The sequence below is a fragment of the Rhagoletis pomonella genome, unplaced genomic scaffold (genome assembly GCF_013731165.1).
Source record: "Rhagoletis pomonella isolate Grant_MI unplaced genomic scaffold, Rhpom_1.0 Rhpom_scaffold_00004, whole genome shotgun sequence".
Taxonomy (NCBI): Eukaryota; Metazoa; Arthropoda; class Insecta; order Diptera; family Tephritidae; genus Rhagoletis; species Rhagoletis pomonella.
In genome coordinates this window covers 68,409,562-68,426,130 of record NW_023458558.1, presented here as the reverse complement: position 1 = coordinate 68,426,130, position 16,569 = coordinate 68,409,562, and the positions used below count along the sequence as shown (strand labels likewise).

The following is a 16,569-nucleotide window of genomic DNA, read 5'->3' as shown; positions in this document are numbered from 1 at the left end:
AGGTATCAAACGAGATTGGCAAAATGCTTTATTGTAGAAATACTTTTGCATTTCTTTCGACCGTTTTTCATTTCGAAAGGATTCGATTTCGACATTTTCCTAGTATTAGCCTTCTTTATAAGAATGTTCTCAAATGTCTGCCTGGCTTATTATAACTATAACACAACATGCTGCTGTTAGTTAATGTCTGAAGCAGATCTTCTACGTCTAACGTAAAGTAGGTAAGCACACCCTGCAAACTGTTATTGCTAATCCATTTCCTTATTCAACCTACTACTATCAAGGACATCTGATTCGCTATTCGGTATTACAACTTTGGATCGATGGTTGTAAATGCCAGAAGAAGAAGAGATAGCAACTAGGAACATAAAATTTCGTACCATTTTCACTTATTACCAAGAGAGAATTTACAGTGAAAATTATAAATATCGGATCACTATAAACCATAGTTTCCATGCAACTGGTTATTCAGATATGAAGTTTTACTTTAAAACTCCTTCATTTAAACAGCTAAAGCCGTGCAAGCTATTTACTAATTAAACATACAAAGGGTACTGAAAAAATCGTCAAGATTGGTGCCCCATAACGTACCTGCATTTCTCATGGCACTGATTATTCAGATATGAGTCAAGTTTTCCCAAGAGGGCCATCTAAAGTTAACTTTTCGATTTTTTATATGTCATTCGCCCATTTTGAAAGTTAGTATGATGTGCAATATAGACACCAAAGCTTTTGCGCTAATATTTATTTTTCGACGAGTCAAACGGATTTTAATGCAGACTTTTACGCTTTTCGCAATATTCGTTCGAATCTTATGATTTTTTGAGAGCAGTTAGAAATTTTATTTGTCAACAAAATTATCAGTTTTTTAAACTTCGATGTTTTTATACAAATTTTTATTTTTATAATCACATACAATTTTTACCAACTTCTCATACACTTAGGAAAAAAATTCAAATAGTAGTATATCTATGCGCTAAACATTCCTTTTTATTTTCATATAAAAATACTGAACCGCTGATTGACTCGATAGTTTTTTACCAAAAAAATTTTACCAACTTTAAAAAAAAATATACATACATACAATACAATTGAACTGAAAACAAAAAGTAAAATTTTAAAACTTAAGTATCAGCTCAAAAATTACAAATTGTTTCTTTATTTCTTAAAACAGTAACAAACGTAAAATAACTGCAGTACATATTATATATATTTTGCTCAGTCTAGATTCTCTTAAACATATGTATACAAAGTAATACTCATTTTCCATTTATTACTAAACCTCAAACCTCAAAATAAACTGATGTTTTTATTTAGACATTTTGGAATTCAGCCATATTTACATTCAATCTCCATCTCTATTCAATACATAATTATATGTGTATACTCCCAGTAGAAAAAAGGAGTAAAGCAATTACAGAAAGTCTTCTCGGGAATGTAGATGGCCTTACCATCTGCATGATTTTCTTAATTTCTATTTCATATGAAAGGGGCCCAAGGGGCAAGGGAATGCGTTTCCGCTTTCGGAAGAACAGCTCATATAAGGACTTATTTTTTATGCGTAACTTTTTTCATTTGAATTCGATTTTCCCTGCACTTCACAAATCATTATATACATACATAATTTGCATGGATGCTAAGGCAGGTACTTCACCTCGGCCCCAAAGGCCGGTATGGAGGCTTCGGCATAGCCAAAGACAATACTGTCCTTACCTTATTCTCTTAATTTTTCCTTGCAAGCAACAATTGCAGTAAAGGCATATTTTGGTATCGGTCATACTTGGGGGCCATTAAATTAAATATAAAATCTATTGCACTTTAAAATTCTATACGCATCGATATCGCCATTAATTCCATTAATTGTTCTCTATTTGCTCCTTTACCGTCGCCTTGTGTATATTCAAAGTCAGTGCAGCTAAAACTCTGATGAAAATACTCGTGCTTGAGGAAAAAATTAACGCTTTTATTAACTGCTTACTAAATACCTACATACATACATACATATGTATGTACATTAGGGTGGTCCTTAAAAAGTCAAATGAACGCTTTTTTCAGTCTCACCCCCTCAATTGGTAATACCACGGTCACAGATATCGCATATAAATTTTGGTTCCGGTCGGAGACGGTTAAGACGTATTCATAGAAAATGAAATTTTACCAAAATGAAATTTTACAAAAATTTAAATGTGATATCACCGACTATGGTAGTAACGATTTTGGGTATTAGACGAAAAAAACTTAGTTTTAATTTTTTGAGTATCCATAGAGGAACCTAAACTTTGGCCCCTGTGCGACACGCCTTAACCGTCTCCAATCGGGACCAAAATTTATATGTGATATCTTCGGCTTTAGTAGCATCGACGTGGGGTTGAGGCTTAATGTACCCCTAATGTACATATATACGTAGCGATACGATATTTTTGCGCACGTTGCCAACTTTGTTGAAGCACGTTCGCACATTTAGTAGGTGGCCCATTAAGGTTTATCAAATTATGCACAATTATGCAATAAAACAGATATGCATTTTTGTAAAATAAGAAATAAAAAATAAAACACTGAAGTATGTAATGTATGCTTTGTATTTTGACGTTTTGGAATGCATCCTATGTTAACTAAAATGAGTATTACTTTGTATACACATGTTTATGAGAGCCTAGACTAAGTAAAATATATAATGTGTACTACAGTTATTTACTCTCGTTACTGTTTTAAGAAACAAGGAAATAATTTGATAGTTTTTGAGTTGATACTTAAGGTTTAAAATTTTATTTTTTGCTTTTCAGTTCATTTGTATATGTATATTTTTTAAAGTTGATTATTATTTTTTTTTGTAAAAAACTTTAAGTCAATCAAAGATATTATTTAAAGTATTTAATTTCTTCAAAAACATCAATTTCACACATCATGTTTGATTTTTAAAATTTTTAAGTTTTTATCTATTCATGAACATAAATTGTGTTTTTTGTGGTTTTCTTATTCTTTAATCCTTTGAATTAAATTTTTATAATTTTTATACGTTTTTTATAATCGTAATCTGAATTTATTGATTATAAATATGTAGTATTTATTAACCCCCCCTATTATGAAATCGTCCGATGCACCATAAACGCTTGCATTCTGTTATCCTCTATTACCAATCGATGTTGTCGTCAGAAATCCGATAGCTAGTGTAGCTGATTAGTGTTGGTTCACAATAAAAAGTGGACAAAAACAACAGCCATTCACAGTAATACATCTGTACAAATCTACAATTTGATTTAATACGAAACGCTTGCAAACGTTTATCGTCTATCGTATAGAAATTCATAATAGGGGGTTTTACAACTTTTTTTAAGCTGTGTATGCGAATGCGGTTTTGGTTCCGCATAAATATCAAAATTACTTTACCTTAATAAAGGATCCTAGGATCATAAATTTTGTATTTTTGAAGTTATAATTTTGGTCAGGCCGATATTGTTGTACGCACTATACCCAAGGAAGCGATAAATGTGATGCTTAACACACCGCCCATAGACATTATGGGGTGAGATACCTTGAGGTATCAGAAGGGGTCCGATTAAGGTCCCAACACCCAATTTAATAAAAAATAAATAAAGAAGTCGATTCAAATGAAATTAGTGTTGCGAAATCACGAACTTATTTCGTGCCACTCGTAAAGTTTGAATTAGCCATGAATTTATTTTAACATAAGTATAAATTTAATTTGTATATCTTTATGTACATACTTGCAAACATAATTGTCTGAGTTCTAGACCTCAAGCAAAATTTTTTCTCATTATAAAACAAATGTATTTTATTTATTTATTATCTCTTTTTTGGCTCACAAAATATAAACGTTTATATTCCAAGCACATTTATGAGTATGAGCTCCTAACAAAAAGAGTATTTCACAGCAGAGAACTGCAACAAACAGCGTAAATTTCAAAGCTATTTAAAGGTTTACTTGAGGTCACAAGGCTTGTATCGTAACCAGCAAGTAGAGGCTTTTCACTTAATAAGTATGAGTAAAACGAATTAAATGTATGTATAACGAGATATATGTAAGTGACTTGACTTTCCAAAGGAAAAATGGGGAATGTATGTTTTACCTTTTCTTATCACGAAGAGATTGACGACTACTTTTCACTACTTTTTACTTTTTACTACTACATATGCATCGCAATATAATCGAACGGGTAGTGTGTAGCCGAAGGTTTGAAGCCGAATCCTTGGGATGTCCGAATTGTTGCATTGATAAGCTATCGGAGTAATAATGAATTCTTTTTGAGCCACAAGGGTGTTATCTCAAGAGCTGCTGTAACCGAAAGTATGCGTGTTGTTAGGCACGGACGCTATTTCTTCTTTTGTTTTTTTTTCTATTTATAATTCTATGTATAGTTTTATAAATCGGCACATAATACATTTCTTTCTAGGACGTTCCAGTACAGAAAATCGCATATCTGGTTATGTATCGGCTATAAGAACCATATATTACTTTGTATTCTACCATACATTCCACTTTCGCACTGGATTGCTAGACTTGTGGAATTGTATTTATATTCAAGCTGTGAGTGGTATTGGCTTCAAACAAGTGTGAATCATGCTTTGACTTATACATATGGGCAAATCTGAGAAATAGTGAATCAAAAATTAACACACTTATTTGAGTTCTTTTTTGCCCTGTGACTTCTTGAAAGAAATCTCCGATTAGCCTTAGTTTTAAGCATTACAAATTATTTTTTCAGCCCCAATAATAGTAACGTACGCAACATAACCATATCGAGGGCTTATATTCAATACAACCTATCCGCAGTTTTTAGAAAGAAGCGATTCTGATATAAAAATCTTCCTAAGACTTAACTGTTATCGATAATGTTAATATCAGTAATGGCAGTTAAGTCCCAGATGGGTTCAATAAGCAGAAAGTAGTTTTTGTGTATTGAAATAAGCCGTCGATATACAATTATTTTAAATTTAATCCAACCCTTACTTTGGTTTATAATACATTTTGTTCACTTCATTATTTTCTCTTCAGAGTATTCAACGTTTTGCCGACAAAAATAAAAAATAACAACATCCGAACGTAACGTCCGCAAGGCTAGCATTGGCAGTTCTCTGTTTCAGAGCTTTGAATAATTTGCTACAAGTATGAATCAGTTTGTCGGTCAGACATTAAAAAGCAGACTTAGCTAAGCAAAGCGAACGCAATGAAGTGATCAACAAAATTTTTTGTATGTCAGTAGTTCCAAAATAATCTTTGTAATTCAGGTTCGTTTTGAGCACTGTTATACACACACTTACATAGTAAATATACATGTGTATGTATGTATATTAATATTCGCACAATGTATACTGGCTAACAGGTAACTTAATTAGGTCACCATGAATACGTTTACGGGTTGGGCGAAAATAAAGTTAGAGATTTATAGCTTAGTTCTTGTACACGAGCTAATGGCACTGGATTCAACTTATTTTTTTCGTCAAGGAAATGAAAACAAGATCTTTTAAAATTTTGGTATCTATTTTGGAATTTTTAATTTGAATTGAGTGACTGAAACTACTGAACAGATATTGGGCCGTATGCAAAAAAATTAAGCAACTGCTTTATCTTAAAGTTTTATACCTTTCACTTAAGTTTATATAAACAAATTAAGTAAAAGGTCTGAAATTTTAAGAAAAAGCATTTGCTTAAGTTTTATGCATACGGCCCATATAAAATGAACAATTTTAGGTGACTCTATTCGCCGAATTTATAATTAAGTAACAGGTTGACCGAGCTTTTCTCGGAGTGCACATACTGTTTAATGTGTTTAAGGTTTGGGTCTCAAATACTAGTCGCTTAGATAGCTGTAAAAAATATTTTGGAAAAAAAATTTAAAAATTTAAAATTTTGGTATCTATAAAGTACTTTACTTTGATTTTTAGGTGGCAGCTCTATTTAGAAATACGCTGGAGAAATAGTACATATATAGCGTATATGTACTGTGTATACATACAAAAAAAATTCTGATTGAAATTAACAAAATAAAAAAATTTTTTACATAAAAGCGTGGCAATCCTGATCGAAAATATTTTCGGATAAAAGTTGTCAACAATACCTTTCCTTTGATATTCATATTGCGATATTTTAGGTAAATTGTGTAGAATCGAAAATAAGTGGCAACCTTACACCAATGTCCTGAGGGGTAACACTTAGTAAAGCATTGCTTAAGAACCTTCTCTTGTTACCCATGAATAGTAATATTGTACCTTTATTTTCTAAACAAAAAATTAAATTAATATGGGGTGCAAAATAGGTGGCAACCCTATTAAAAATATTTTTAAATTAGAGATTCTTAAAATACCCTCCAGTTGATTCATCAAAATCGTTAGAGCCGTTTCCGAGAACCCTATGGATATGTATATTTATATACAAGAATTGCTCCTTGAATGTAATAAGATGTCTGAATTTGCTACTAAAGTGTGCATATGTTCAAAACGTAGCTACCACTGATCGTAGGTACTCATTTCGATTGAATGATACCATTTTCGTAGATTTCACGAAAAAACTGACTACGACGGGCTCAACCGAAGAAGTGAACTTAAGCTCAACAGATAAAAGGTAAAATTGAGTGGAATCTTAAATTTAGTTTTTTATGCGAAAGGGACATTTAGCTCACGTTTAACACATAGTATGTATAAACTTTCGTACGTACATATGTACATATGTTTTTTTGCTTATTTTTTTTTAAATCAAAAGTGATCGAAAAAAAGTTAATTACGATAGTGAAAAGAAAATACACGTATGTAAATCAACTAAAAAATTGCATCCAATTAATCTTTAAACATGTTTTGATTTAATCTGTTAGTTTAGATATTTCATTGAAGGTAAAAAATACATGAGCTGTAAATATGTATATCACAATGTCAACAGACAGTTCAAAAGAGAAAGTCCAGTTCACTTTTCCTAAAGATTTGACCAAAGTTGCAAATTATTTTGCATAAGCAATAAAAGGGGGTAAGGAAAAAAGTATACTGAATGCGTATGCAATCAAAACGACAAAAAAAACAAGCTCGAAACCTTCGATACAGAAAATAGACTAAACATGCGAATTGAATTCAATGTAAAATGTAGAAGAAACTAACTTAATTTTAGTAGTTTTATGGATGACATTTATGTAGCGGTTTCTTTGCATCTTCTTTGTATTTTCATTTTCATCTTGATTCTTCTGCGGTTATCTGCATAATAAATTTTAATTAAAACTAAGTGAGCGTCTATTTAGATTTCGTTTTTAAATTGTGTGCATTTCTGTGAAACTACTGGTGTCATAATACTCAAGCAAGCAAAAAGTTCCCGCGATATGATATTTATTTGCAGCCAATTTGTTTGGAGTTACTGAATTTAATCTGCTACAATTCGCGGTGTATCACGCTAGATATTCTCGTAAATTTTGGATGAACATATATACATACACATACATATAGTATGTACATGTGTTGTCACTCGACTTTGCGCCTTGTCTATTCAACAATAAAATTAAATTCTTTATTTTTCAAACGCTTATCGCGTGGTGGTTACCTCTGTTGGTCTTGTAGCAACCCGGTTTGGTCGGTTAACGAATATCTAACAGGAGAAATAGTAGTCTACTTTACAGTTTGTTTATGAACCATTTAAACTCTCTTCTAGACAAAATTATCTAAAAATTCTATTATCAAACAAGCAAAAAAAAAAGAAAGACCAGCTTTATCGCGGTTGGTAAATAAGGTGCGCACGGTTTGCTTTTATTTCTCGTTTTATTTCCGGAAAATAATAAAATAAAAATTTTTTAATTTGGTACAAAAAATGTATTGAAATAAATTTCGTGTTTGATGATTATCGGTCGATTGCGGAAATCTTAATAGATTTGGAGACATAACCAGTTAATCGCTTAACCAATTTTATAGCATATTTTAAATGTTAATGTCTCGAATTAAGACACTAATCTGTAAGTAATAGCTCATACTTTGAGTACATCATGAGATAAAAATAGTTCTTCAAAATTGGAGTGCAGCTGTATTATTTTGTAATTAACACGCAACATTTGGTAGGATAGCATTTAAAGCAACAATACCGACTCGGTAATGCAAAGTTTACCATTTCGATGTTTCGAAACAGTAGGTTTGTAATTTGACATGAGTGTGTGCGTGTAACTTGGTTGTCAAAGCGAAGGTCTAAGCCCTTACCGTCAAAAAAACCTAAGCGACATTTTTTTTAATTTTCTATTTGATGCAAAAGCGCATATAACTAGATGCCCTAGGAGCATTTCTGCATGAAAATAAAATTTTCAAAAAAAACATCGCTTACGTTTTTTGGCGGTTAGGGCTCGAAATCATGTTACTTATTTATAGCTTGGTTTGCTTACCCTAAAGCGTCGCAGACAGGTAAAAACATGTGTATGTTTGCGTTATTGTTCGTGAAAATGTTAAACAAAAAATTTGGTAGCGCTCTCTATCAAATTGACCTCTCTGAAGTTGGCAGGACAACTTTTTCCCAAAGCAAAAATTCCTGTCGGATAATTTGCCGTAATCTACGGATAATTAACGGCAAATTATTCGCAAGGAATTTTTGCTTTGCGAAAAAGTTGTCCTGCCAGCTTCAGAGAGGTATCGAATTGTGTCCGAAGAAATGCTTATTTGAGTGAGGAAAACAGGAAAAATGTTCAGGCTTGCATTCCTTATTCATTGGATTTCTGAAATTGTGCATTATTGTGGTCAAAAAATCGCGCACTAAATAAAGAACAATAGCAAAACCAAAAATTAGAAAATTGCATGAGAGCCAATAAATTGTTGATCTGGAAAAAGCATCAACAACTCAAAAACCTTGATTTTTTCAGAAGATATCTTAAGAGTTTTCAATTTGCTCCCAAAATGTAGGCAAAAGAGATGAATATCGTTAGCTTAATTCACAAAGGCCACAGCCAAAAAATGTTTGATTTTACAGGGGAAACAAAAAACATTATAAAGAGAGCCTACCTGTCTTTTTAAAAGGTTACATGTAACTTCGCTATTTTTGGTTTTAACACTTTAAAATTTGTACTTAAGGTTTATTCTAATATCTCCTACCAAAATCTGTGAAAAACGCAGTTTTGAAAAAAGTTTTTGTGAAAAGATTTTAGCAAAATATTATGCATTATTTGATTTCTATGACAGTAAATGAGCGATATGTAGCTGTTTTTTATCATAAACTGTAAAAGAGACGTAAATAATATTTCTATTGTGACTGGTGGGACATTTGACACCATAATATGATCAACTGTGAATAACTACGTCTTCGGAGCTTGCACAAAAATGAAATATATTTTTTAACATAGGTAAATAGCCAGGGCATAAAATTCCTTTTAAAAAAATACCATACAGTTTCTAAAAATCCATCTAAGTATTTTACCTTTGTGCTGCCAAAGGCCAATTTTATTTTTTGTGAATTTGGCTGTTAATTTTCAAGACATGTTTTTTTTGTGTAGTAAAATATATAGGAACATTAAAAAATATTAAAACTGTGGCTGCTGGGAAAGTTCCTTGTGACTGGTGTAAAGTAATTACATACATATGTATGTATGAAGTGAAAATTTCTATAAACAAGAATAACATTTATTTTTTATTTTATTAATTCTTTTCAACAGATTAATGATTCGTACGGGGAAACTGCAAAATAATGAATTTGAAAATTTACTCACATCGTTTTCCTCTTTTACATGGAATGACCCCTATGATAAATTCAATTTTGAAAAATTTTTAGCTGTAACTCTTTTGTATTTACTGTCCTCAAAATGAGTTAATTAGTTTTATTCACTTTTTAGATGACCTGAATAAATGCTAATTAAGCTCTTACAACAAATATCGAAGAAAAAGTGTGCCCTTTTGTGTAGCCCCCTTTAATAACTTTGTACTTAATGCTGAAATGTTCTTGCTAGCGATTTTACAGAAGAAATGCAAACTAAGAATATTAAATAAGCGAATGCGAAATCGGAGTGATGACTTGCTCCTATGCGTTAAAATTAATTGCTGAAATTAACAAAAAATGCGGTTATTCCCCACATTTTATAAGCATTCGCAAAGTAAACAAAGTGTGCATATTTCGGCGGAAAATATTTATTTTCAATTCAAAAAGTGTTTACATTGCAGAAGTCATCTTCCAATTACACAAAATATCTTCTCCCTTATACTATACTATTTCACTGACTGACTGAAAAATTGACAACTCACGTTGCAAAGAAATAATGCAACAATTTTGTGCGTAAATGAGCTAAAGTCAAGTGGGCAGCAGAGCACTCGTCACCATTATCCCGCCGGTATTTTCACTTTACCCCATGCCAGGCTGCGCGACTGTGCATCGAATTATCATAAATGCATTGAAGAGAAAAAAAACATAACGAAGAAATTAAATAAATACATACGCATAAAAGGCAACTGAACGGGAAATAAGACAAGTAAACATTCCAATGGCATTATACAGCGCCTTCGAGGGTACGTTGTCTGGAGATGCAGCGGCTCAAGCACATGCCAAGATCCATACAAGCATGCACACAAGTACACTTGAGTGCAAGGGCAATGCAACAAAGCGAACATTCAGAATACGCTGCTGGCGCAGATAAACAGCCGCAGCAGTGCATTAAAAACGTGAGCATTCGGTGGCAAGAAAACAGACGTCATCCCAAAATGGGCTGTACGCTGGGGAGATGCATGAAGAAATTGAAGCATAAGAAGATGAAGGAAAAGAATTTCATAAGCAAGTAAATACAAAGAAGGTGGGGGAGAAACAAAGCAAAAAAAGCGATTAAGGTGGATTGAACTGGCGGCTCGTTGAAGTTGTTTATTGAGAGACCCCAAAAGCAAAGGCAACACAAAAAGGGAAGACGAAAACGCGAGTAAGTAGTAGTTGGTACGAACATTATTTTTAATCACTTTAACCTGGCTTTCTACATTTCCACTATGTTGTATTTATCTCGTGCTTACGTTAAATTTTTCTTTTCTTTTAGTCTTTGACCACGCTGGGGTTATAGAGCTTTTTGTTTGTTTTTGAAAACACGTTTACTTAGAAAGATCATCGACTCCTTCTGGCCGCGTAACAGTAAATCGAGAAGAAACAAAATGTAAACGCAATAAAAGGCGATCTTTATGTACCTTAAAAAATTGGTGTTGCTTTTGCCGATCTCATTTTCGCATATAAAAAGCTGCTAATTAAACTGTTAAATAGCTGGCCACGTGAAATTGTAGGGTAAGATCGCAGCAAAGAGGCAAAAAAGATAGCCCAAATTGTATACCAAATGGATTGTGACGACTCAATTTTTTAAGTGGGGATGACGAGCATTTGCTATTGTCCAGAATATAAAAACTAATTCAGAGGGACAGAAATTTAAACTTCGGCATGCAGCTCTGCATAACAGTAATCTATCTTACGTGGGTTGGTAAAACTAAAAAAAAAATACTAAGGATACATTTTTAGTGATTCATTAGTTTTTTTTTATAGTCTGGCATAGCAACGCGTAGTTACAATATTCATATGCCATAATTTTAGTATTTTGTTGCAAATATGTACTGTAAATGTACAGAGAATGTTCAAAGAATCGATACTATTTAATGGTCATAAAAATTCTTTGAACTGTGAAGAATATGGGAAGACATCGACATTTTGAAATTCCAGTTTTTAATGAGTGCGCCGAGACGTCTACCTTGCGGACAACTTCCACTCTGACGTTTAACGCCGTGCTGCACATAATGACGGTTGACATTGCTTACTGGTTACAATCAAGCTCAAGAAAGCAGGATGCCTAGCATGCTCAGCGTCAGGACACCTTAAAATTTTTGGGCGTTTCGATTTCGTTCATGACTACACAGATAACTCAGAAATTACGCACAAGCAAATTATGCCCCACAATAATTTCCTCAATGGATGATTGGGTTAAGTTGGCGCAAGGGTCGAAGCTTGACGGAAAGGTTGGTGGTGGGAACTTCTGCTGTGAGATCTCTGCCAATATCTAGTTTTAGCTTCCTGATCATCAGGGCCGAAAAGTTTAAGCTTTTGCTTGGAATTGCTCATTTTACTTATTCATATTCTCGATATATTAAGGGAATTTTTTTATTTGAATATATTTTAACTTAGTTTGAATTAACTGATCGAAGAAGGTAATTTACATATCGCTAGCTTAGAATGAAAAATTGCTACGCCCACTTTCTATTAACTCATAATTTAATAATATTAAAAATACATCGCTTCGGAAAGGATTGAGGTTCATATTTTTTTCTGGCTTATATTCAATGAATGGCAAATATGCTAAGTCCAAAAGAGGCACCGAAAATCCGACAAAGCCAAAATAATAAATCTTTTAATAAAAATAGAACCCTTCTTATTCGTATAGAGTTTTGCTTTGCTTCAAGCAACGCAAAATGTTGTATTAAAAGATTTGCGAAATACTTGAAAAAATGGCTATACGATTTTTTTTGCCTCTCCTGTAAAATTAAAAAAATGGACTTTGCAACTTTGCATTGTAAGCTATCGATATGTATGTACGGGAATAGGATCTTAAAGAGATACTTATAAAAAAAATATTTTGGCTGTTTTAGATCGGAAATTTTTATTAGCCGAAACATAGATTTATTTCTGGCAAAAATTGACACTTCAACAGCATTAGCCTAAACTCCCATCCAGTTTTTTATGTAAATCGGCTTAAATATTTACATATGCATGTTCATACAGTCATTGTCAAAAATATGCTCACCCTGACGTTTTGAGGAGTTTATTTATTTATACCTTTCATACCAAATTTACCGTTGATCTTTGAGAATTTTTTCGCGGTACCTTCAATCATATAAAAAAAATTAGTTCTTGCTTTTAAGGAAGAAAACAGGCAAAATCCTCGATAATATTCATTTTAAGAAATCGAGTTGGAAAATTAGGATTTCTATGAAAATTAAAAAAAAAATATTATCGTTGTCGATTTTGCCGTTTATAAAACATTAGAAAATTTTGTTTTGAAAGCATAAATAAGTAAAATCGCCAAAATCGTGAGGCTACGCATATTTTTGACTCTGACTGTATGTAGGTGAATTTACTCATTTGCAAAGCAGAAATATGTACATAAGTACATATTTGGAAGATTCGCATTTTTAAATCAGTGTAGAACAATATTCATATTTGATACCTAGCTATTTAGCGTTTTTTTTTTGTTTTGCTCCGTCAAAAAGATCCGCTATTCGAGGACTTTTCTTGGCACGAGAACTGAGATTTTTTCGATCATACCCGCGTTTTTATAGACCCGAGGATCATTTGCTGTCGAAAAAAAGGTATCTGAAAATAACGGTTGTATCTAATTTGTTCAAAAAATTATATGAATAATTTTTATTATGTAGGTACATATAAAGTTCCAAATAGTTATAGTCCCAGATATAAACTTATTCCTCAATTTTTACATACATACCTTCATCGAGAAGACGTTCAACATGATTAAAGACATTTGGAAATGCTGCCATTTGTTTGCGATCCTTCAGCAATTGGGCCAAATAATCGGCTATGCTTTGTGTACTTTGATGTTGTTGTTGGGGCGTAGGTTGAATGGTAAGGACGTTAGCATCGCACAGACTCATTTTGAAGCTGGTTTCTGATTTTTATTACAAAAAAAGTTTGAACTTATTTAATTTGCGATCCTTATGTTAGATTTCAGATGGCTTGAAAAAATTCAGTAGCCACACTTAACTTATAAGGTTCTTGAGGTTTTTAACTCGATCTGGTTTTTGATTTCAAATTATTGCACACTTTTTTGTAAAATATGAGCGTTTTAAGGTAACTTTTCACTCAATATGTTTTTGCACTCAATATGTCGGATTCGCAATAGTTTTATTCTCAATGTATTCAAATACTCAGCAATGTATGCGTACTTGTCTGTTGTGATTGTGGTACGTTTACCTAGTTTACTGCAATATTGAAAAAAAAAAATAATTAATTGAAGTAGGTAGTATTTCCCTGCATGTCCCTTGGCAAATTACAGTGTTGACTGAAATCAAAACAGTTGCAGAGGATGACGATTCCGGTGGGGAAGTGGTAGATGGCTGGATACGTGCAATTTAAAGATCATCCATTCCACATAGGGGAACAGATCAACCTGAGAAATTCCAAGCGATAAAAGTTAAAATTTACTGAAGGTTAAATGTATTTATTTCTGAAACCATTGAATACGTTCATTTGTACACCAGAAATACATAAATTAATAAATCAATGCCGTGAGGTGAGTAGGCAGTGTTGCCAAGCTTTCAATTTGTAAAAGCACTAAAACCCAAGAATCGCGTTTTTTCTCGAAAAAAAACGCCAAATTTTTTATTCGAGGATTTAATGGACTTTGAGTACCTACAAAATTTTATTGTTAATAAAAATTGATGTTTTTTGCCCGCCGGTCGAAGGTTCGTTATTCCTTTCACTGTTAGGAGATGCTGGTGCTTTTTTTACTACTCATAAAAAATATAACAAATTCAGCCAAAATTAAAGGTCTCAAGATCAATTTCTGGTCCCAGCAACATGCGACGTTTTTGCAGGGAATGGCAAACTACCGTATTCAGCTCTGGCATGATTGAAAGTGATGCCACATATTTTTTTGTCAAACATTTGCTCTTTCGCTTATGATTGGCATTGTACCATGTTTTAGTTTCCATTTTTGTAAGTTCCTTGCTCTAAACTCAACCTCTATTTTTGTTTCAGATTTACAGTTTTGGTGTCTTCAAACTAAAAAGAAGCACCAAAAAACGCACCGAGCACCAAAATCAAAAATTTTCGCGTTTTGAATTAAGAAAAGCACTAAATTTAGTGCGAAAAGCACAAAGTTGGCAACAGTGTGAGTAGGTATGTACTCAAAAACTAAAGTAAAATCTCACTTCATATGCAAAACACGATCGTCGTGCAGGAGAATGCGAAAAAACATTACAGAACGGAACGAATGATGATATTAAAAGACAAACTGCGAATGTGGGCGCGTAATGCAAGAGAAAAAGTACTCAAATTGCAGCAATTGCAAAAAGGGCAAATTTTTACATGGAATGCCAAAAGCGCGCTGGGGGCTCAAGGTGGAAAACGGACAGAATCAGGGAAAGAATAGCGACATCGGGGTGCAATAGATTGGCGGATGAAAACTTGAAACTTGACATTTTGTTGAATTCCAGATCGTAATTCGTTTTGTTTTTGTACTTTTGACGCAACATTCAAGCAATTTGAGCACAGTTGATCGTATTTCTTTACTTTTCGCCGCTTATCGTCGCTCAACCGCCTGCTATTTTTTTTTTGCGATCAGCTCCTGTTTTGAATGCGAGCGAAGCCGCCGCTGATCACGCTGGCTTCGCAGTCAACGTTAACTTGTCGCTTTTTTTGTTCTTTATTTTTGTTTTTGCCTGATTTTTCGAATTCCGCTTTGTTTAATAGTTCGTTTGGGTAGGCATCGCTCAATCCACACTTTGCCTGTTTGCTATGCACATATTTACACACATATGGATGTACATACGCACACATTCTCATCGCGCATATGCTGACAAAGCGGATAAACGAGATGAAAACGGAATGTCAAACAGATTAAATTCTCGTTTCGTTGTACGCCTTTGTTTCTACTTCTGCTTCAACGACTTGCCTTGCGTCGCTTTTCCAAACGAGAGTAGTAAATAAATTTCTAAAAATATTCACATAAACTATAAATACACCAAACGGAAGTGGAAAATCAGACTTGTGAACAATGTTCCCCGCCCAAATTCACTCAATGTACAGCACTAAAGATTTCCATGGAGCATTTTTAGAACTCAAAAACTATACTGAATTTTCATAAGTCGGACAGCGCAGTCGCTTCGTGATGCCGTTTGGAATGAATGGAGACGACGGCGACGCCTGCGACAGCATTGTTGTTTTCCCCAACAATTTTTGCCTCCATTCTGCCCTTTCAAAGTGAAAAATGTGGAATTCCTAAGCACCTCTGCAATTGTGTTTGGCTTTCAGACACTGATCACTTTTATCGATTTATTTATTTTTTTTTTTGTAGAAAACAGTTCATTGTTCATACATTTGGATTTAGTTAAACGCTAGACACTTCTTTGTCGCGATGCGAAATTCCAAAAGAATGAATTTACAAATTTGTTTTTGTGATTTTCTATTTAGGCACTCTGAAAGTTTTCCACTGAACGCGAATTGCAATTTTAAAATTAACTAAACGCGATGACTCCAAGAACAAAACTGAAAAGGCACGATATGAAAAATTTGCTTTCAAGCGATCGCTTGAATATTTTCTTCGGGAACGACATTGCATTTGTTGTTTTCGTGTGGGTTTCGTGCAGCGGCGCATAGCGTTGGCTCGCTCGCACAGTTTGTTAGGGCGCGCCGGCTGAGTGAGGTTCGAGCAGAGCGGCACGATGCTGCGCTCAATGATCGAAAAATGTACCATGGGAACAGTACGAATGAGTCAAAAGCGGTATATGGGAACACTTTCGGTGTGTGTGGGATGATAACTAAAAATAAATTGTAAAAAAGGGTTTTTCATTTAGATAAATGCAAAAGATTGAAGTCGGATGCTCGAAGCATAAAGTCAAGAAGCTAGTTTTCTTCGTTGGCAT

The 16,569-nt window shown here is 33.5% G+C and overlaps 1 protein-coding gene across 6 annotated transcripts in view; it reads right to left on the bottom strand.

Annotated features, from left to right (window-relative positions):
• The window catches only part of LOC118738038 (protein held out wings), a 206,163-nt gene extending 189,958 nt beyond the window's left edge, over positions 1-16,205 (bottom strand). For 3 of the 6 annotated variants that reach the window (XM_036468922.1, XM_036468924.1, XM_036468923.1), the window contains exons 1-2: positions 16,023-16,205; positions 13,413-13,905 (exon numbers count right to left, since the gene is read on the bottom strand). In XM_036468922.1, coding sequence (XP_036324815.1) covers positions 13,413-13,578 — 166 coding nt within the window. In that variant the 5' untranslated portion in view covers positions 13,579-13,905; positions 16,023-16,205. The other 3 variants (XM_036468918.1, XM_036468919.1, XM_036468921.1) reach the window with 3 other exon arrangements.
• Positions 16,206-16,569: the final 364 nt, after the last annotated feature.